Genomic DNA, 23,071 nt, shown 5'->3' with positions numbered 1-23,071 from the left:
CAAACTCAATTCCAGCTTTCCCTTTGTGATATGGAACCTTGTAGTACAATTTCATAAAGATCCATACACTTACACACAAGTTATTGTCATGAAGCTAGAAAAATGCTTGTTTTTTGCCCCTTTTTGGCCCCTAATTCCTATAATTTGGAGGCAATTACCCCCAAAATCAATCCCAGCATTCCCTTTGTGATATGGAACCTTGTGATACAATGTCAGAGAGATCCATACACTTACACACAAGTTATTGTCATGAAACTAGAAAAATGCTTGTTTTTTGCCCCTTTTTGGCCCCTAATTCCTAAAATTTGGAGGCAATTACCCCCAAAATCAATCCCAGCATTCCCTTTGTGATATGGAACCTTGTGGTACAATGTCAGAGAGATCCATACACTTACACACAAGTTATGTCTGGAAGTTACAAAAATGCTTATTTTTGGCCCCTTATTCCTTAACTGTGGGTACCATAACCCCCAAAATCAATCCCCACCTTCCTTTTGTGGTATTGAACCTTATGGTAAAATTTCATTGAGATCCATTTACTTAAACTAAAGTTAGAGTCCGGAAACTAATGTGTCTTCGGACGACGACGACGCAGGACGACGATGCCTACGTCATACCAATATACGACCACAAAAATTTTTTTGCAGTCGTATAAAAATCTATATAATAGATTAGTTTATTCAATTTTCTTTATATGCATGCAGTGAGAAGTTAAGAAAATATGCAAGACAATAAAAACTAAAATCAGACAGACTAATTGCTTAAGAGTATCTGATGAATGTTAAACTATTGATTTATAATACTTTGTTTGAACAAAGGGAGCGAAAAGTAGCCTGGTACCAATTCCTGTCAAAATCTATTTTTACTGTTATGGATTCTTTCTTTCTTTTTCTAAACAAATTTCTAACAGCCTATAGTTTGAATGCTTTGTTCTTTTTATTTTAGTAATTTTACACAGAATGGAAACTATAAGCAGACATGAGTTGGTACCATTTACAGCTTTGATGAACATGATCAAGTTTAACTACCTGGAAAAAAAGGAAGTTTACCAGGGAATACTAGGAATTCTGGGAGATTATGACCCTTCAGATGAAGAGAACAAGAAGAGGGTAAAAAGCAATATTCCCTAATCCACAAAAGTTCAAATGGATGTAAGGAATTATAGGCAGCCGTACAGCCTTCAACAATGAGAAAAACCCATAGGTATAGCCAGCTATAAAAGGCCCCGATTGAAAAATATTAAAAATTTAATTGAGAAAACTAATGGCGTAATTTATAACAAAACAATTTACGAAAAACAAATATGACAAACATAAAGCAACGACAACCACTAATACCAACTGATAATTTCAAATATTTGAACGACATACATGTATAAATGAATATATACAGATGTATGCACAAAATAAAAGAAGAATGTGTCTGAGGACACAAATGCCCCTGCTCAAGATATGCAATTTTTCAAGTTAAAAAGGGCATAACTCTAGAAAGGTAAATGACTCACAACCCAAATTCAAACTCTGTCTGCGTGTTGTGGTTTTCAGCATTGTGTAGAAGTTTCATAAAATTTACATGAGACAAACTAAAGTTAGAGTGGGGAAACAAAAATAGGACAGACCGAAGGACGGACGGATGGAAAGACGGTAGAAGGTCAAGGGTAACACTTTATGCCCCCGTTGCCTACGGCTGAGGCATAAAAATCGGAAAAAAGCATCATAAAAGGGTAATAACTGCTATATGGAGTCAACTGAAAATTATGAACATTTTAATCTTAGATTACTGATCATTTTAGCTGTCTACTTTAGTTTTAGTCAAATATGCAAAATTGGTCATAATTGTCATTTAGGGGGAAAAACTCCTATAAAGAGACAATCAAAGACTTTAGCCATTTTTACTTGTTTGTAGACTTTGCCGTGCTGATAATTTTTGCTATTTAAAGTTTCTATCTATCAATCATAGTTTTCAATATAAACATAAATACGAAAAACATCTTCATTTTAGGCCAACTTATTTTTCAGAGTCAACTGAGGATTTTGACCATGTTTGACTTATATGTAGATCTTGATTTGTTTTGTTGATAATTTTTGCATTTTAATGTATCTCTCTATTATAGTTTTCAATTTAAAAAGAAAACCAAAATATAAATAAAAACTAATGACAAGATTTTATTCACAGACCACCAGATATATAGAGTTATTGTTGGCTGACCAGACAGACTTAGCTGAGTACCTTCTATCATTCCTACCTAATGGAATGGCTGTAGATCATATTGGAGTTTCTGAGATCAAAGATGATACACATCATAAACTGAAACTAAAAAAGTAAGGCATATTGCTGAAATATTTCACAAATTACCTCCCCTTTTTCATTTCAAATTAAAATACAGGTATTTTCACTGTTTGAATCTGGAATTTATTTCTGAGAAGGTTTTTTGTTAACAAAAGCTAACAAAATATGAAATTCAGTTGTAATAATGATATATACTGAAAAAGTCAATGGTTACTTTATTGTCGTTCAAATATAATCTTTTGAAGTTTTGCTGTTGCCATCAAATTTCAAGGGCAGGATTATCAATTATTCATTGTCAATTTAGAATTAAATGAAATTACTTTATGTTATAATTTTGTTTTAGGAAGAAAATTGTTAAGTTATATCAGGCCAGTAATACATCTACAATGACGACAAGTATTAACAATTTTGCTGGTTGCTCTACACAACAACCATCATTTACAGAACAACAAGTTTTACCCAGTTCTAAGACGTTAGTACCAGTTACTTATTCCAGAACCAGCAGCAGTCCTTGTTCAACTTTACTACCAATTCCTCAAATACTAAATGATACTGTTGGAGATGTAGCTGATGGTTTGATGAATACATTTAGAAGTGGTACCCAGGTCACAAGTAACAAAAAATTGCCAGGTTTTATCAGCAAGCAGACGACAGAACAAAATTTGTACAACATGAGAGAAAAAGTTGTATCATCTTCAAATATAAAAATGACAACTAGCACAAATATCTTAACATCATCATCTGTTTATTCTGGTACATCCAGTTTACCTATTTTATATGAAAGTCATGTAAATCAGGCACCAATTTGTCCTGTTGTACCTTCCCTGAAATTACAAAAGATAGTTACACAGGGAACCAGTAAAGATGTTCATTGTAATGTTAACCCTTTGTATACTGCAAGGCAACAGCAATGTCAATGGGTACCAGAAATAAGTGAACCAGTAACTGTTCAGGCTGGTGGTAAAACTAAATCCCAACAAAGTTTACAAGATTACAACCCCTATGTAGGAAATGATGTGCTTGAAAATAATCAACATTCTGTCATTGGAAATGATAATAGCATTGTTAGATTTGACCTTGATCATTTCAATACCATACCAGAAAATGTTCATTACCTTAATCAACACGAACCACTAATACCAAGTCTGAGGTTTCCACTACACTCAACACCAAAATTTAATTTCACACCTACAAATGTTTCAATGACTAGGAAACCAGTATCTCATGATTTTTTATCATTAATAAATCAACCAGTGACTGAACATCATTATCAACCTATTTCAGAGCCGATTCAAGGTCACATGAACATGTACCATAACACAAGAGCACTATCAGCATTCCCATACACTCATGAATTTGTATTTCCAAATGGAAAGACACAAAATGTTTATGTTAATCATGTTAACAGATCTGGAGTACAAATTGACCAAAACCTGCCACAAAATATAGTTACAACACAAAACAATATAGTCATGAAATCACTAAACAGGAACCAGTCTCATCAGCACGGAAGAAATCTCTCAGTTCTCACAGGCGTGCCAATGCAAAATATAACAAACATTCCACCACAAAATATACTGTGTGACCATAATAACGTAACATCACACACAGTAAACCACAGTCATATCTCTGCCTCAACTTTCAACACACAAAGTTTTTTACATACTCAAGGTATACCAACCTCCATTCAACAAAATACACATTTCTTAACACCAACACAGACTATGCAAGCTGGACCATCAGGAAACTTAACCCCTCATATGCTCACTCCTGTACAATACAATCAAGAACTGAGCTTAGTAGATCCAGTATTATTGAACCAAAGTTTGGATACTACAGGCAGTCTGAACAGAACTAAACCAAAGAAATTGTCAATGACTGCTAATTCAGCTGTTCGTAAAAAGTTAAGATTGACTCCAAATAATTCAAATATACCTATGTAAAAGCTTGGTATTTATTATATATATCATCAAGATTGAATCCAAAAAATTCAACTAGGCATACCTATGTAAAACTTTGGTATCATATATCATCAAGTTTTGACTCAAAATAAATCATTTATACATATGTTAAACTTTGGTATTAAATACACTGCATCATCAAGATTGACTCCAAATAATTCAAATATACCCATGTAAAAGCTCAGTTTTATATATCATCAAGTTATCTCTTCTGTAGATCGTATCACCATCAGTAAAATCAACATAGGTTTTCAAATACAGAACATTGTTGTTTAGATCATTTATACTTTCTGTTTATACTTTCTGTATGAAGTTCCAGATAAATCTTTTACATATGCATGCGTGTATAAACTCTATTTTTTTCAACTAAATTTTTTAAAGCATGGAAATAATTTGAAATGAAAGTAAAACTGCTTAATTTTTTGTTTCAATGGAAAATTATCTCACCCTTGTTATATTTTCATTATGCTGCCTTTATGTTTGGGTTTAGAAAAGTCAGAAACTGTTTAGTTCTTTTTTTATATTTCAATTTTTGTGAAAATTTTGTCATTAAATTCAAATATTGCATTATTCTTAATTTATGTAGTTCTTTTTAATATTAATAGTTAATATTTGTTTAAGCTCTGCAAAATTCAAACAGAATGCTTCTTACCTAAACAGTAAGAAAGTTTAAATTTGAAATAAGTATATTGTTACTAAATTTCACCATAGAAATTTTAATTTCAGAATTGTTTGAGTCAATATTTATAAATATTATCGCTTAATTAATTTTTTACATTTTAGAAAGAACAAAATCCAACCTAAAACATGCTTTTTAAAATCTGACAGTTGTTATAAAATTTGCATACCTAATGTGTACAAGCATAGCTGATATTTTGAATAAAAAATAATACTGAATTTTGAACATTTAAACTCATCACAAATAAAAAAAATTTGATATGGATTTTTCTGCATCAATTTGAACAAATCAAAGTTGTTAACCAATTCAAAGAATGATTACCTCCCATATATCAGAAAGAATGACTAAATTCCATTTAATATTTTTTATTTTGAAATATAACAATCATAATTTGCATAAACTTGCCTCTTGTGTCTTTAAATTTAAAATAAAAAAAAGGGAGAAATTTTCTTTTGGAAATTCATTTTCTTAAGAATGAAGAAAATAATGATTTGTACAGTACATCTTTTTTCTTATAAAAACCCAATCCAAAGAAGAATAGATTGGTGTGACCAATGGTATCATTAGTTATGCATGCAATTGCCAAACAACTTTCTTCTTACAATCCTCTTGAATTTTTATTGTAACTGAAAATTCAATGTATATATTGTATTCTACTGTAATATTTATTATATGTTTTAAATTTTAACTAAATTATATTTTATGAGGTTTTTTAATTATCTTAACTGCCAAATTTTTAATCATGTGTTGAATTATAGTTATACAAAATTATTCATATACATTATGTGTTTTTATCATATTAAAAATATTTTAACAGAGAAAACTTGTTATCATCTAGAAGATTGCTTGTGCTACATGCCAATCTGGTGATTGAAGCCCATTCCAATTGTTTTTTACACTTTATGTGACAGGAGATGTGGTATGATTGCCAATGAGTATCCAACAGAGTCCAAATAAAATGGATTTAAGCAATTACAGTTCATCGACTTTGTTCAGCCTTCAACTATGAGGGAAACCCATACAGTATAGTCAACTATAAAAGACCCTGACATGACATAATGTGAAAAAATTCAAACAAAAAAAAAACAACAGCCTGATTTATGACAAAACAATAAATGAATAACAGATATAACAGACAGTAAACAATAACAACAACTGAGTTACAGGCTCATGACTTGGGACAGGCAAATGAAGAATGTGACAGGGTTAAAACATTTTCTCATGTTGCACTGTAACACCACTATACCAGGTTAGGGGAGGGTTGAGCCCTCACAAACAGGTTTAACACTGCCACATTCTTAAGTTAGGAGACTGTAATTCAGTGGTTGCAGTTATTTGCTGTTAGCCTTATTTGTTTGTTTTCGTTTGTTTTTAGAAAAAATCAGACTGTTGATTTTCTGTTTTGAATTGTTTTCTTTTTTGTCCTGCCAGTGCCTTTTATAGCTTAGTACACATTTTTTCAGTCCAAAAAAATATAGGTTACAGAGATTTTTTTTAAGCTACAGGTTGTGTTTTGTATAGATTATACATGGAAAAACCAATTTGCATGAATCGATAGATAGAATGTCACTATAAATTATAACAAGATAGCTCTAATAATGTGCTTTCAGAAGATAAAAAGAAAAATTTGGGTCCACTGAACTTATTAAAAAAAAAATTAATCAAACTAAATTTTTAATGTTTTTGTAAAAGAAAGTAGTAAATAATAATGAAAATATAGATGTAAAGTCTAACAAATCAATTGCATTCCAAAATTTGCATATTTCAAAAAAGATTTAGACACATTGTTTTCTGCTATTTTTACAATCCAAGATGGTGAAAGACACCCGATCTACCTTAACAAATGGACAAGCATAAAAAATCAGACAGCGAATGTCAAGTGTGATCCTATCCCTGAAAAAATGTTTGAAGGAGATATGAAAAGAGCCATTATTTTGCCCTAGACTTTGCAAAAAAAGAAAACTTATTCAAGCCTTTCAAAATTATGTTTATTTTATTGAAAAATGAACAGGTCAATATTATCTGGACATTTATTATAAAAGCAGAGTGGTCAATGGCGATGTAACTATGATGTCATTATCAAAATTTATATATTTGACGACCTTAAATAGCCATTTCACACATATTTTTTGGTCAAAATATATATGATCAACACCTTTACTCAAAAAGATATTTTACACACACTAACATCTTTGTAAAATACATTTTGTAGCAAAACATCTTTTTTGGGTAAAGCTGTTGCTCATATCTTAATATTAATGACAAGATCTCAAAATGAGGCTATTTTGGCAGTTTTTGCTGTTTTGCTCTAAATGTAAGAAGTTTGAAAGCCTAATGGATATTTGTCATACAAATTTCACAAATATAAATGTTATCTTTCCAACAGACTAATTTATCTATTTATTTATAAGTCTTAAGAACATCTGAAGAATGTTGCATGGTAAATTTATAATACTTTTTTTAATTTTAAATTCAAGGGGCCAAAAAGTGGCCTCATCATATCTTCTCCTTTATCTCTATTTAGGATAATTACCATCATAATTTACTTTTAGCAAGCCATTCTTCTAATGCAAACTTAGTCCCTGTGCTGACCCTCTCTGAATCTGAAAAGTCACCAGCAACTGTCATAAGTGGCAGTGTAGGTAGCATTGCCTCCTCTTGCATCTCTTTTTCATTTATAATGAAACCTCTGAAAATTAAAACTTATATAAATTTCATTTGGTAAATTTTGATTTAAACATGTATATTTGTTTAATTAGTGGCAAGGTAAAACAGAATGTTGATATGGCTATTCTTTTTAATTCATAACAATCAATTTCTGTTTGTATGTGGACCAACATATCAACAAAAGCATTTAAGCTAGTTACAATGACATATGAAGTATTCCTAAGATTGCATTTTCTGCACTAATGCATGAGTTGCCTAAAACAGCCTTTAACAAAGACATCACTCTTATTTACTATAAGCTGAATCGTGAGCTCACAAATGATACCCTCACTATAAGTGTCTGCTGTACAGAAAGTTGATGAGCAATGGATGTGAAAACTCATCAAATGGTGGAGCATGCTCTCATTAGACTTGATACCATTTTTAGTGTGCTCCGATTCATAATGTGACAAAAATTTCATACATGTACAAATAAGGAGATGTTGTTTGACTGCCAATGAGACAACTATCCACCAAAGTTCAAATGAAGTAGATGTAAGCAATTATAGGCAACCGTACAGCCTTCAACAATAAGAAAAACCCATACTGAATAGTCTGCTATAAAAGGTCCTGACATGAAAAATATGAAACAATTCAATTGAGAAAACTAACGGTTTAATCTATCACAAAATTTACGAAAAACAAATATGACAGAAATGAACCAACGACAAACACTGAACTATAGGCTCCTGACTTGGGACAGGCTCATAAAGAATGTGGCGGGGGTTAAACATGTTTGTGAGTGGTCAACCCTCCCCTAACCTGGGACAATGGTGTTACAGCACATTTAAGATTACAAATAAAAAGAGAACTGACAGTTTACAAGTCATCTTAGACATCACTGCACTTAAATTATTTTATTTACTTGAAGAAACAATAAACAGTTCTATACAAGTAGTAAATAAGTCATAACTACATTTGAAATATAAGTTTATAGTTTAAAGGATCCCTATATACTTCCAACAGCTTGCATGTGAGAAATAACCAATCTTTAGAAGCAAAAAAAAGATATGTAATAAACTTACTTGATTTTCTTAGTTATATGAGAGCCTACTGTTGGATTTTTAGCTGTTTCCTCACAACCTGATACTATTGCCTCCACAACTGGTACTTCCAACCATGCACAAGCACCTACTTCTTTTGGACATAATTTCATTTGCTGATTGAGTTTTTCTGATGTCAGATTTGCAATCAACTTGGCATGGAGGTATAGAACAACATGATGTCTTTTTGGCTGTCCCAGGGATAACTTGGTTGGAAATACCGACTACAAAAATTGACAGATTTTTGTCATTGAGTGACTGACTTGTTGTCCACTATCTAGGATAAAAAGACTGAAAAGCTGATCTTATCAACAACAATATGTTTATCTAATATGTCCTAAGACAGAGAAAAAATTAGGGATAATCTTTTCTAATATTATGTAAAAAAGTTACTACATTGTTTCAAACTTTTCAAAATCAATCTGTAGCATATCTGATCATGTGATCAAAAAAAATTACTGTAAACCAACTAAAAACATGAAAATCGTGAAATTAAATCGCTGCAAAGCAGGAAAGAAATGGCTAAAAGCGAGAAAAAAAGTATACCCGAAAATAAGTTGGTTTACAGTATTAAACCAAGATGGAAGAACAGAAATAATTTCACGACACAGTTCAAGTTCAGTTCCTCTGGTATTCAGACAACTTCCATAAAAGAATTCAGTATTTTAAGTTGATTGAGGTAAACAGTTAGTTAAAAAACAAAAAAAATTAATATGTTGGTATCTAACATTCATATAGTCTTTGCTACGTCTGCAAGATTTAATTCCATTCAAATACTCAATCTATTGTGCAATAAATGTAAAAGTTATTCTCATTATAACTTACTAAAATCTTAAAGTGATATACTGAACACAGACTGATAAAAATCATAGCTCTCACTTGCTGTCCTTTATTATGCGTCACACAACATATCACAAAACATGAGCTGTGAGAGGTATGATTTTAATAAGGACTGTGAATATCATTGCAAAAATCACATCACAACAGTTAACAGGGGACAACAGAAGACTTTCAAATTTGAGCACTTTCCCATTAATTTTCTATGTCACAATGCTGACATTATTACGTCACAGTAAGAACTATTTGTTCGATGATGTTGTTTACATCGACTGGCCTCTGGTGAACCGTTGTATAAACTCATTCATTAAAAAACTTGAGATTGATGTATAATCTATTTTACATCAATCTTAATCAATTCTGTCATTTTAGTTACAACTGATTTAAATTTACTAATCATTTTTGGATTTAAAACTATGCACAATTCAAAGTCAAGAGAGATAATTTAGTTTCAAAACTATTTTGTTCTGTAGCAAGAAAAGAGTACAGTGCACCCCAATTATTCGTTTTATTTTCTGAAAGCACATTAAAAGGACTATCTTTTTTTTTTTTTTATTTTAATGTCACATTTTCATTCAGTTCACACAAAAGTGCTTTTTCCATGTATAATCCATTTCCCTAATCTGACAATTTTGAAAAACTTGAAGCTTGAAAAAAAGCTCAATGACACATACTTTTTATTTTATTTCAGAAAACAGCATGATATAAACTACATTTTTGTATTTTAAGTATGAACAAATTCTTTTTTTTTAATTTAGACACTCCATCTTCCATAATCATAATGAGTTTTGAAGTCTGTATAACTTTTTATATACCTCCCATAAAGACAATACATGGACTTGTTGATCTACACATTGTGATGGTAAAATATGTAGCCCTGTTTCTTCTTCTAGTTCTCTTAAGCCTGCTTCTATCAACTGTAAAAACAGAAAAGTGAACATGCATTCATCTTTGTAAAGCTCTTTTTGATTTGTAAACAAATCTATTTTGAAATTATAATCAAAACAAGTGAAACTGCGAGCTACTGCTCATTGATGATACCCCCAGCCCAAATACTTGACAGTAAACAGGAAGTTGTTGAGTGATGAATCCGAAAACGCATCACATATATGCTGTATAGCTGACTTATATAAACACTGAAACCAAATTTCAGAAATCCTTGTAATGTAGTTCCTGAGAAAAATGTGATGAAAATTTTCAACTTGGATGTCATGTGTAAAATGAAATCAGTGTTCAGTAAACAGGAAGTTGTTAAGTGATGAATCTGAAAACGCATCACATGGTATAGCTGACTTATATAACCCCTGAAACCAAATTTCAGAAATCCTTGTAATGTAGTTCCTGAGAAAGATGCGACGAAAAATATTCATGGGACAGGAGGACGGACGGACAGACAGAGGTAAAACAGTATACCCCCCCTTTTTTAAAGCGGGGGTAAAATTACAATACAATTTGTATGCATAATTATTTGGGTATTCATAGAGACAGATATAGGAAAGAAGTTAAATTGAACGAAAAAAGTATAGTTTTCTTCCAATTTTTTACAGCTTAAAAAAGAATGGGAAATAACTTATGGACTCTCTGTCATTAAACTTTATACTCAGTTCTTTGGAGTACAAACTTTTTGCTTGAAACACCGAATCCATTATTTTGAGTTTTTGTCTTGTAAGAAACAAACCATGGTAAACCTAAGATTGACCTGAAAGTTTGAGCTGATTTGTTATAATCTTTGGACCAGTTAAAGAATATTTCTGTCTGTGAATAAAAACTTTAGTGTGTTACACTGTACACGTATGTTAAGTAGAAGAACAAGAACAATGAAGACTGTAATGGAAAATATTTTTTTTTATCATATTTCAGTCTATTTATATTATGGCTGCTATATAAACCTTGTCTTTTGACCTAAAAATCAATACGGGTCTTTCCAACCAAAGCTGCATTATCAACCAAAGGTAGGTAAAGATCTAATAATGGCACAAAACATATTGTCCAGAAACAAAACTGTTCCCAAAATTTTATTAACCTTTGACCTACAAACTAAAAATCAATAGGGTCTTCCACATTCAAAGTGTCATTCTCCGGCTAAGTTTTGAGAAGGTTGGACATATGGTTCAAAAGAAAAGAAAAAAAAAACAACTTTTAGTCCCCTTTCTGTCTATCATTTGCTGCTGTAACCTTCACCCCTGGAAAAAAAAGAGGCAGAATATATCTCAAACCAAGCAGATTCTGTTGCTCAAATACTATTTATGCTGTTTTCATAATCAATACCAAATCATTCTTATATATGCAACATGTAGTACATAATTGTTTTATACTGTAAAATGGTATATACAATGTAGTTAAAATTTTGCGCTTTCAGGGGCCAACCCTGCTTGTGATGTTTTATTTTAGCTTATTTTTCTGTCTTTGATTCTGATCTTACTATAAGGTCAAATTTATGAAGAAGAAGAAAAGGTAACTAAGTTTTAAAACTTGTGTTGATCAATTTGTCATATATTGAACAATAAAATATGTTTAAACCATAAAATCATTGCAAAAGGATATTATTCCTGATTTATTCTAATTGCCAAAATAAACCCCTCACAAAAATTTCTGCTTTACAGTATTTCTTTGTGTTTTTGGTAATAGTTATATCCCTGAATTAAATGTGTTTTTAATTGAATCTTTAATTCTTCAACCAAACAAATAAAATTTATTGGGAGAAGACTTTATAAGTTTGATTAACTTGTGTCTCATGCCTTTTGCATATGTAAGCAAATAAAATATGTTTAAACTAAACAAATAAAACTAGAGGCTCTAAAGAGCCTGACTAACTCACCTTGACCTATGCCCTAGGTCAAACACAAAACTCTTAAACCATATCAAACTTATTCAATCTCATTTAGCTGAACTCTTTAAAAGATTTTTCAACTTTTTTGTTTCTCCAGAAAAGGCCTTATAGAGGATTCTTCCATAGAAGAAATTAAGAAGATACTATTTTTTAAGTGAGTTGATTGCAATCTGATAAAACTAAATCTCTCACCTCATTCTATTATTTCAGATGTTGTACTCATTGTGAGAACCATGTTTTTAATCAAATTGAGAGGTTGACTCTCCAAATGTCATTTGGAGTACAAAATTTTTGCTTGAAACACCGAATCCATTATTTTGAGTGGTTGAATTCTGAAGTTTGAAATTTTTATGACCTCAAGGCAATATTGGAGATATTAAAGCTTTGATTAAAAATTTAAGTCTTTTTGTCTTGTAAGAAACAAACCATGGTAAACCTAAGATTGACCTGAAAGTTTGAGCTGATTTGTTATAATCTTTGGACCAGTTAAAGAATATTTCTGTCTGTGAATAAAAACTTTAGTGTGTTACACTGTACACGTATGTTAAGTAGAAGAACAAGAACAATGAAGACTGTCAACAATTTTTGTCAAATGGTGGAAAATATTTTTTTTTATCATATTTCAGTCTATTATATTATGGCTGCTATATAAACCTTGTCTTTTGACCTAAAAATCAATACGGGTCTTTCCAACCAAAGCTGCATTATCAACCAAAGATAGGTAAAGATCTAATAATGGCACAAAACATATTGTCCAGAAACAAAACTGTTCCCAAAATTTTATTAACCTTTGACCTACTAACTAAAAATCAATAGGGTCTTCCACATTCAAAGTGTCATTCTCCGGCTAAGTTTTGAGAAGGTTGGACATATGGTTCAAAAGAAAAGAAAAAAAAAAACAACTTTTAGTCACCTTTCTGTCTATCATTTGCTGCTGTAACCTTCACCTTCGACATAGTGACCTAAAAGTCAAAGGGTAAATAATTGTATCATAGGGCAATACAAAAACAAGGTAGGTAAAAGTTGGACATATGTTTCTAAATATAACATGTGGAAACCAAAATTTAGCTCAAATTTAAGTCTATTAATATCTGCTGTGACCTTGACCATGACCTATTGACCCCAAAATCAATAGGGATCTTCACCCCATAAGGCATTACAAACACAAGTTTGAGAAAATTTGGATACATTGTTGAAAGATAAACAACTAGAAACAAATGTTTTGCTCAAATTTCAGTCTATAAATAGCTGGTGTGACCACGACAATTGACATATTGACCGCAAAATCAATAGGGGTCCACTTAATACCGTCAGTTACTGTTGAACCATGTTTGGTAAAAGATGGACCTATGGTTAAAAAGATGAAATGTTGACTTCCAGACAGCCAAACATCCAGACTTCTGGAAGGTCTTCATTACCGGTATATCATTAGCTGCAACTCAGCTAATAAAGGATCGAGAGAATTTATAATAATAAACAGTACCCATTCATGACCTCTATACTGTGAAAGGACTTTTATTTGTGAGGTACCAATTTTCGTGATTTTCGTGGATGGCTTTATCCATGAATTTAAGTGTCCAATGAAATAAAAGAACATTTGTACAAATCAAGACATGGAAAGATCCCCATATAAGTTCAACTACATGGATTCAGGTGTATAATGTAGAGATTGAATATCGGCAAACATACCAGTACTATGAACTATATATACAACTTCAGACAGGATTTTACCCATTTAATCTTAAAAAAGACCTAAACTGTATGACTTTTAACCTTTTAATTCTTATCAAAAATTATAGTTTTGATGGATGAAAGTCCAGACTTCCGGTGATGATATATGATGATGAAGTGTTCATTATATCTCCTCATAATTCTCATACAAAAAAAAACACATTAGGTTTGCTTTTTTATTTCAAAAGAATTAATTCTACAATTCAAAGTACTTTTATAGCATTTTTTATATGTAATTGTCTTCTTTAAGTGATATGTTTATGGCCCAATTAACACCTTTGTTGATCTTTAATCTATTGATTATTCAATCTCGGGTTAATTAATTAATGTCGTCACTTCTGATTACATGTGTGCAACAGTTAAAATGTTTACTTTGTAATTTCCTTCAATGAGACAATTTGTAAGCATATATGTATCAGCTTATTTCCGAAAGCAATCATTTGATTAAAAATTTGATGAGTGTTGTCAGTAATGAAAAACAACATAAGATTCTTTTCAAGGATCTTTGTTTCTGATAGCTCGATTTTTCAAAAAACTAAAATCCACGAATTTAAGAACCCAAGAACTTTTGCAAACCACGAAAATTGATAAACACGAATAAAAGTACTTTCACAGTATATCTAATTTTGGTAAAATTTTGTTTTTTGGTCGTCTCTTTATAAAAAGTTCAACCCACAACTCCCTTTATTCTTATGTTATACTAATGTAACTCACTGTTTCATTCTCTTCAATATGTCCCCCTGGAAAAAAAAAGAGGCAGAATATATCTCAAACCAAGCAGATTCTGTTGCTCAAATACTATTTATGCTGTTTTCATAATCAATACCAAATCATTCTTATATATGCAACATGTAGTACATAATTGTTTTATACTGTAAAATGGTATATACAATGTAGTTAAAATTTTGCGCTTTCAGGGGCCAACCCTGCTTGTGATGTTTTATTTTAGCTTATTTTTCTGTCTTTGATTCTGATCTTACTATAAGGTCAAATTTATGAAGAAGAAGAAAAGGTAACTAAGTTTTAAAACTTGTGTTGATCAATTTGTCATATATTGAACAATAAAATATGTTTAAACCATAAAATCATTGCAAAAGGATATTATTCCTGATTTATTCTAATTGCCAAAATAAACCCCTCACAAAAATTTCTGCTTTACAGTATTTCTTTGTGTTTTTGGTAATAGTTATATCCCTGAATTAAATGTGTTTTTAATTGAATCTTTAATTCTTCAACCAAACAAATAAAATTTATTGGGAGAAGACTTTATAAGTTTGATTAACTTGTGTCTCATGCCTTTTGCATATGTAAGCAAATAAAATATGTTTAAACTAAACAAATAAAACTAGAGGCTCTAAAGAGCCTGACTAACTCACCTTGACCTATGCCCTAGGTCAAACACAAAACTCTTAAACCATATCAAACTTATTCAATCTCATTTAGCTGAACTCTTTAAAAGATTTTTCAACTTTTTTGTTTCTCCAGAAAAGGCCTTATAGAGGATTCTTCCATAGAAGAAATTAAGAAGATACTATTTTTTAAGTGAGTTGATTGCAATCTGATAAAACTAAATCTCTCACTTCATTCTATTATTTCAGATGTTGTACTCATTGTGAGAACCATGTTTTTAATCAAATTGAGAGGTTGACTCTTCAAATGTCATTTACTCTGTATATTTCATTTTGACTCTTCATATACAATACATTTTATATTTAATTGTATTTAAATATTGAATTTGTTATCAGTAAATTTAAACCATACTAACTATTAATGTTATACACTAATGCACTTTCACGGTACTACAAACTGTCAATACCTACATTTTGGCATTGCACAAGGTCGTTTTTTTCTCTTGACTGTTAATGACGTATTTACACTAAATCCATTGGATGTTGGGTGTGTACTGATTCATATTTTAGTCTTAGATACATAATTTTTTTTGTTAGTTGTTATTGGCTTTGAACTAGCTGTCAGTAAATGGGAGTACTCTCAGATCTGTACTATGTGTCTTTTTTTGTTGTTAGGTATGTATAAATACCGTCCCAAGTCCGGTCTGTGTTTTTGTTAAATGTTTTTTCCTTTTGTATCGATCTGATGAGTTAAGCCCTTTTCAACTGATTTTTATAGTTTGTTCTTATGTTGTGTTGTAACACCACTGTACCAGGTTAGGGGGAAGGGGGAGTGCTCACAAACATGTTTGACCCCGCCTCATTCTATATGTGCCTGTCCCAAGTCAGGAACCTGTAGTTCAGTGGTTGTCGTTGGTTCACGTCTGTTATATTTGTTTTTCGTAAATTATTATGTTGTAAATTAGGCCGTTAGTTTTCTCAATTGAATTGTTTCATATTTTTTCATGTCGGGGCCTACTATAGCGGACTATACGGAATGGATTTTTCTCTATGTTGAAGGCCATAAGGTTGCTTATAATTGCTTACATCCATTTCATTTGAACTTTGGTGGATAGATGTCTCATTGGCAATCATACTGAATCTCCTTATTTTCATATGTATGTTTGTTTTGTTTTTTTTAAATTTCCAGATTTATAATACTATCTATATACATTACCTGGAGGAACCCAAACACCTGGAAATGTTCGCAGTGCCTTAGATCTACGAGTCAATAGAATTTTACCATCAGCAGACTCTAAGATTACTGCTGCACCAACATCAATTCCTCTGTGCTTTGTGTCATCTGGCAGTCTGCTGTCCTCTAAAGGACATAAATTTCTGATAGGACAAAATGAAGGATGCTGTAAAATAGGAAACTTGATATCAAGTTCATTTACTGATTGTTATTCTTATGTCATTAAGAAATGAGGCACTAAACATGACCGTTATGGAATATCGCTGTTGTAGACACAATTCCATCATATTTTCTTTTATTGGGAAATCAACTGAATGAGACTTATAACAAAATTTGTCCTTGCAATTAGCTAGTAACATGATGGATGCAACATGTGCAGTTGAATCTTCTTACCCTTTTGGAGCACCTAGCTGAGATCTCTCCTAGTTTTTGATGTGGTTGGTGTTCCTCAGTCTTTAATGTTCTATGAAGTGTTTTGTAGAATGTAGGTTTTTTCATACTTTTTACCATTTTTTATACTGTGGTGTTGTTGTATTTTCTTCAACTTATTTTAGATTGTCCCTTTGGTAAACATACCTTTTGTCTCTTTTCTATGTTATTGAGGATTTTTAAAAGTAAATGGGAAAGCAAACAAATGGCTTGCTGAGCTTGCCTTTTCAGGCTCTGCAAACGTGAAATTACCTTCATTTTAACTGGTGGGATGGTATCTGATTGGTCTGTAATTATCAGTTGATTGTTGACCAAAAGTGGACACAGATGAGTGGTCAGCTTGGTTTTGTCATTTTCAAAGTAATCAACTATACACTACAACAACAAAAAATATTAAATCATCTGCATTGAATCTCATTTGATTGTCATGAATCAAAAGCATTACTTTGAAAACAAATAATTGAGAAAAGAAAGAAAACAAATGGTGATTCTTTCAAACAGTCTGCAACAACCTGATGAATATCTTAATGAATATATCTGAACGCTACTATCTGCCGGATACAAGTGACCATAGGACAGAGATGAGAAGAAATTTCACAAGTCGGAAGATTCTCACAATCTTTTTTTCCCTGGTGATCCTTGAAGAAAATCTGCTGGTCCTCACTATCTTTTCTATTGCAAAATGTGAAAATTGTGTTGGTCCTTTGCCAAATTTTGTGGTCAAAACCTTCCGACCACCACTTTTCAAGAAATCTGGAAGAATTGTGATTATTCTGATCATATCATTTTGTTCACATGAAGATCTACTACATGTACAGGTACATTGCCTGTTTGTGATGTTACTTTAAAATATACATAATTAATGTCATTTAAATCATGTCAAAAAGAACTTAGACACATCAAAAACCATTCTGAATATTAAACTTTTTTATTAGAAGTTATTGCACACCAAATCATGCAAATTCACAGTACATGTTTTTACACTTTTACTTGTATGAAATATAAAATTCTATGAATTACTGCCACTTGATATAGTCAAAAGAAACCTGGTATCATATCACTCCATTCAAAATCATATCAAAATTTCCAATCTATATTATTGTCTCAAGACTTGATTATCATGGTCGATTTCAGAAAAATTGCAACTTTGTGTCATCAAAATTATTTCAATTTTAATCTGGCATGTTTGTTGCATTCCACAAATGATTATTACCATAAAGAGGTCTTGCAATAATCCATATTCATGTATAATTCGCACAACCTTTTTCACCACTGAAATTCAGGGAAAAAATAAATGAAGAACATTGACAGCACTGACACATATGATGCCCCGCTTGCATATAATGTTATAAAGGGACATAACTAGAGAACTGTAAAAGTGATGCCACCAAAATTTGAACTTGATCTGTGTTTTATGGTAATAATCATTGTGAATAAGTTTCATAACATTTAGATGAGGACACCTAAAGTTAGAGAACAGAAATGAAAAATTCAGCATTTTTTTTTCATTTATAAAGGGGGCATAACTCTAGAACAGTAGAAGTGACACCACCCAAATTTGAACTTGATCGGTGTTTTGTGGCAATCAGCATTGTGTATATAAAGTTTCATAACATTTGGTTTAGGCAAATTAAAGTAAGGGAACAGAAACTAATTTTGGGACATAGGTACGTACAGTCGGACATACAAACGGACAAGGGTAAGACTTAATGACCCCTCCGCAGCGGCAGGGGCATAATTATTAAGTAATTTTGTAAGTTTCAAGGTGTATATTCTGCTGTTCACTATAATTGTAAATCATCTACATTATTAATATAATTGAGGCCATAGCCCTTGAATTGAGAAAGTTTACATAATTACTATGACCATATTAAAATTGTTCATCTGACTGATTATTGTTAAGGAGCCATTAATAAATTTGTATGCCAGAAATGCTTCTGGTCAGATGAAGTGGCTTTGTCTCCCATCAAGTGTCCAACTTTGACCATTTAGGATATTTTTCAAACGTTATAGTCATAAACCAGAGCTTTTTTATTTCTTTGCCTAAAATCTTCATTTATGGCTCATTTCAAAGAAAAATATAGAGTGCAAATTTAAAAATGAGAAAGTTCACACAACAGTTTATGAAAATATTAAATCGTAACTACAATGTACATGTGTATGTATGTATGTGCCATGAAATAGAATATACCTTCATGATTTAAGTTCCAAATGGAAGAAATATTCTGGAATATAATTAATAAGTTCCACTGGAACAAATATTACAGCATGTGTTTCTTATGGAATAAAGGGTATAGAATATATGTTCCAACAAGAACACATAATATGGAATTGCTTACAACAAAGTCTCCAAGGGAGTCAAGGGACTTCTGTAAGGCGGCACAGCCAATGCAAGTTTATAACTCTGTTGGTGTTTGGGTATATATACATATGGTATATTAAAAAAAATTAAAAAAAGAGAAAATTTATTCCTTCATCATTTGAAACAAAGGTAAATTCTGCACAATTTTCTAAAAATGCCAATTCAACAAATACTAATACTAATACAGAGAAAACATTTGGTAGTATTACATCTCAACTGCCCAAGACAGGGTATGTAACTCTAGAAAATGGAAAGGGTGAATTAGGAAAATGCCTTGTGTGGCAGATTTATGGTAATGACAAAAATATGACATACATGTACATCTGGGACTAATGGTTACAAGAGCGCAATTATTCGTAATGCATTTTCCATAGGGTACCACTGGTGTTCCGTATTTTTTCCCTCGAAGACTACACAAAATAGGGAAAAACGGGTAGCAGTTCCCTTTACTAGAAATGCCAGTGTTGTATTACAACCAAAAAAATATATATGGTCATGCGGCAAAAATTGACTTAAAATGCAGTTGAAAAAGATCGTCTATTTTTTTCGCTTAATGAAAAAGGCATATTTTTAATGGCTCTGACATGTCTGACGTGCAGAAATGCAAGATATTTTCTATACTTTGTAAAATGTGAATATGATTTTCTGCATTTTTTAAACCTAATTGGATAAGCTTTCGATTAAATGTAATTCCAATCCTGTATCATCCAATCAGAAGCCGTATAGGATTCTATTCTGAGTACCATCTTGGGGTAAAAAACTTGCCGGTAAAATGTAAACAAATAATTGCGCTCTTGTTACCTATACGGTAATGAAAAAAAATTCCGAAAATTAAGCGCCCGGGCCAAATGAAGCGCTAGCATCTATCTAGATAATATCACATCTTCTAAACATTATCTGATCACTCTCTGAATTTGGAGAATTAGTTTTTGACCACCGATCAGGCCAAAAATTGGAATTGTTTTTTTCACCAAATACGGTACTGTTCAAACAGACATGAAGATAATGTTTATTTACTGGCCTAATTTTTCAAAGGTCATCCAGCACTGATGATATTGCCGACAAAACCGTTCTGATATGGAAAAGCTACATAGAATTTTGAAGAATGGCTTTAAATGAAATCATTTCTTGAAAAAATACGTTTTTGAAACAGACTATAGTTTTCCAAATTTTGAAAATATGATAATATTACTACTTTGGCAAGAAAAACTATTCTTGAACTACAATATTCAATGCCAAGATTATTTTTTCTACTTTGCAATGTAACTAAATCGTTGGTGTTTGCTTAGGGACCCTTTTGTCCAATTTTCACCAAATTAGCTTTTTGCTAGAATAGCAACTGAGTCACGATCATTATGGTTAAAAACCAAAAAGTATCTCCAAATTCAAGATATATACATGCTTTTCCCAATAAAAACAGTAGATATCACAAAAACGTTCTATTCTCTTCATATTTTGTCGACATTCGAGCCCACCCTAAATTTAGATATGGAAATCAATACTAATAGGAAACAGACTATAGCTTGAATGCACGTTAATGAAAAGTCCATTTGACCCCATTAATTACTGTTTCACATTTTTTCCAAGCAAAATGACTATTTTTAACATTTTTCAAAGCCTTATTAAAAAAAAATGTCATTTTTCTATAGGTTACAAGAGCCCAATTATTCGTAATGCATTTTCCATAGGGTACCACTGGTGTTCCGTATTTTTTCCCTCGAAGACTACACAAAATAGGGAAAAACGGGTAGCAGTTCCCGTTACTAGAAATGCCAGTGTTGTATTACAACCAAAAAAATATATATGGTCATGCGGCAAAAATTGACTTAAAATGCAGTTGAAAAAGATCGTCTATTTTTTTCGCTTAATGAAAAAGGCATATTTTTAATGGCTCCGACGTGCAGAAATGCAAGATATTTTCTATTCTTTGTAAAATGTGAATATGATTTTCTGCATTTTTTAAACCTAATTGGATAAGCTTTCGATTAAATGTAATTCCAATCCTGTATCATCCAATCAGAAGCCGTATAGGATTCTATTCTAAGTACCATCTTGGGGTAAAAAACTTGCCGGTAAAATGTAAACAAATAATTGCGCTCTTGTTACCTAATATGTTGGACATGTATGGAAATCATACCTGCCAACCCTCCCACGCAAACGACGAAATTCCGGAAATCTCCAGCTTTCAATATTTTGACCTGGATTAACCCGCATTCGTAATTCTCTGGCTTTTTCATTACTTTCAATAGAAATGAATAAACAATCGGCGATCATTTGAAAACTTTGGTCAGTAGTTTTTATGTTCCATATATAAGTAATCGAAATTCAATTCTGCTATGTCAACTCCAACAAGATAGAGCTCTTTGTCTAGACCAAGCGGCAGTGTAAAAAAAAGAAAAAATAGATAACTGCAAATCGAATGTCAAGCAGATTTGAATGAAAGATTTTCAACTTTTACGACCAAGTTCACTTGGCAATGAATCTTTTTGCACATCATGTTCAATCAACTTTTCCATTTCTTCTGCGGGCTGTACATTGTTTGAAAGCATGCTTACTGTGAGACACACAACAAGATCAAAATATGGAATATTATTAGTTATGAGACTCGGAGGTATTGAAAAAGGCTTAAAAAAACACCTTGTATAGATATAACCATGTATTGAAGAAATGAAGTATATTTATTAACTTTTATTGGTGTTTTGTAGATGAATATGTAAACAGGTCATATATTTAACTTGAAAATGTCGTTCACACAAAATCGCCCCCTCAGCTGTCATAACTGGACATCACAAAGGTTCGTCATAATAGAAAATATCTGACGCCACGTGGATTGTCTTAACGCCTGTCCGCACTGAAGCGTAAAGGAGATTTGGCTAGCAATAGCATGCCAAACTAGTGCAGTTACATATCATAATTTATCAACTTTATCCAGAGACATATATACACATATATGTCTCTGCTTTATCCAAGTCTTATCAGTATGTTGATGATGGAGTGCTGAACTATAATTTATAAAGAAGAACTGTTCAATTGAGATAAGCTAACCTGTGTGAATCTGGCAATAAATGGCTTGTTGTCGATGCCTTTTCTTTGAACATGAACGAGTATTCTTTTTGAAGATGCCATTGGTATTCACCTACAATTTAACTGTCAAATAATGATGTCATCATGTGAAAATAATTGGGACCAAAGTTTCCAAAACAAAAAAGTTATGTCCCTTGTAATAATAAAACGCGGGAATAGAAATCTCGTTTACGGACTGCTGCTGAAGACAATCCGGATAATGCTACAATAGTATCAGTGGTTTAGAATTAATTATTTAGTGGCAGGGGTCGACATTTAATTATTTAGTATCAGAGTTTGAGAATTAATTATTTTGAACGGACAATTGACTCTTCTCAAATTTAATACTTGCTCAGCAAGAATATCGATCTATTGGCTAAACATTTCATTGGGAGTTTGTATTTTTTTCTATGTGGGGAAACGTTCAAAAAATGAGATAATCAGTCATAACCCCCAGCCTAAGGCGCGTGGAATCACACATATTAAGATGATAATTAATTTATTTAAGATTCAATAAAAACATACATGTGCGATTGAGAGAGGAAAAAAACAGGATAC

The 23,071-nt window shown here is 31.8% G+C and overlaps 2 protein-coding genes across 5 annotated transcripts in view; one reads left to right on the top strand and one right to left on the bottom strand.

Moving 5' to 3' along the window:
* The window catches only part of LOC127733259 (nucleoside diphosphate-linked moiety X motif 17-like), a 39,270-nt gene extending 16,607 nt beyond the window's left edge, over positions 1–22,663 (bottom strand). For 2 of the 4 annotated variants that reach the window (XM_052242601.1, XM_052242602.1), the window contains exons 1-7: positions 22,496–22,663; positions 17,341–17,463; positions 16,642–16,825; positions 14,791–14,816; positions 10,331–10,432; positions 8,661–8,902; positions 7,463–7,618 (exon numbers count right to left, since the gene is read on the bottom strand). In XM_052242601.1, coding sequence (XP_052098561.1) covers positions 7,465–7,618; positions 8,661–8,902; positions 10,331–10,432; positions 14,791–14,816; positions 16,642–16,825; positions 17,341–17,463; positions 22,496–22,576 — 912 coding nt within the window. In that variant the 5' untranslated portion in view covers positions 22,577–22,663 and the 3' untranslated portion in view covers positions 7,463–7,464. Of the gene's footprint in view, positions 1–2,227; positions 2,314–3,046; positions 3,114–7,462; positions 7,619–8,660; positions 8,903–10,330; positions 10,433–14,790; positions 14,817–16,641; positions 16,826–17,340; positions 17,464–22,495 lie in introns of those variants that run through there. The other 2 variants (XM_052242603.1, XM_052242604.1) reach the window with 2 other exon arrangements.
* Positions 952–4,716, top strand: LOC127736073 (uncharacterized). The gene is made up of 3 exons (XM_052246572.1): positions 952–1,109; positions 2,176–2,321; positions 2,633–4,716. Exons 1-3 carry the CDS (start codon positions 960–962, stop codon positions 4,230–4,232), a joined length of 1,896 nt encoding a protein of 631 aa, XP_052102532.1. The 5' UTR covers positions 952–959; the 3' UTR covers positions 4,233–4,716.
* Positions 22,664–23,071: the final 408 nt, after the last annotated feature.

The sequence above is a fragment of the Mytilus californianus genome, unplaced genomic scaffold, assembly GCF_021869535.1.
Source record: "Mytilus californianus isolate M0D057914Y unplaced genomic scaffold, xbMytCali1.0.p SCAF_3, whole genome shotgun sequence".
Classification (NCBI taxonomy): Eukaryota; Metazoa; Mollusca; class Bivalvia; order Mytilida; family Mytilidae; genus Mytilus; species Mytilus californianus.
The sequence above is the reverse complement of the archived record's forward strand: the minus strand, read 5'-3'. Positions and strand labels throughout refer to the sequence as shown.

What these genes read in the sequence shown, in the direction of transcription:
- LOC127736073 (XM_052246572.1), top strand. Translation starts at nt 960, where the DNA reads ATGGAAACTATAAGCAGACATGAGTTGGTACCATTTACAGCTTTGATG. An exon ending in ATGAAGAGAACAAGAAGAGG is followed by an intron (nt 1,110 to 2,175) that starts GTAAAAAGCAAT and finishes TTTTATTCACAG; the next exon opens with ACCACCAGATATATAGAGTT. An exon ending in CATAAACTGAAACTAAAAAA is followed by an intron (nt 2,322 to 2,632) that starts GTAAGGCATATT and finishes ATTTTGTTTTAG; the next exon opens with GAAGAAAATTGTTAAGTTAT.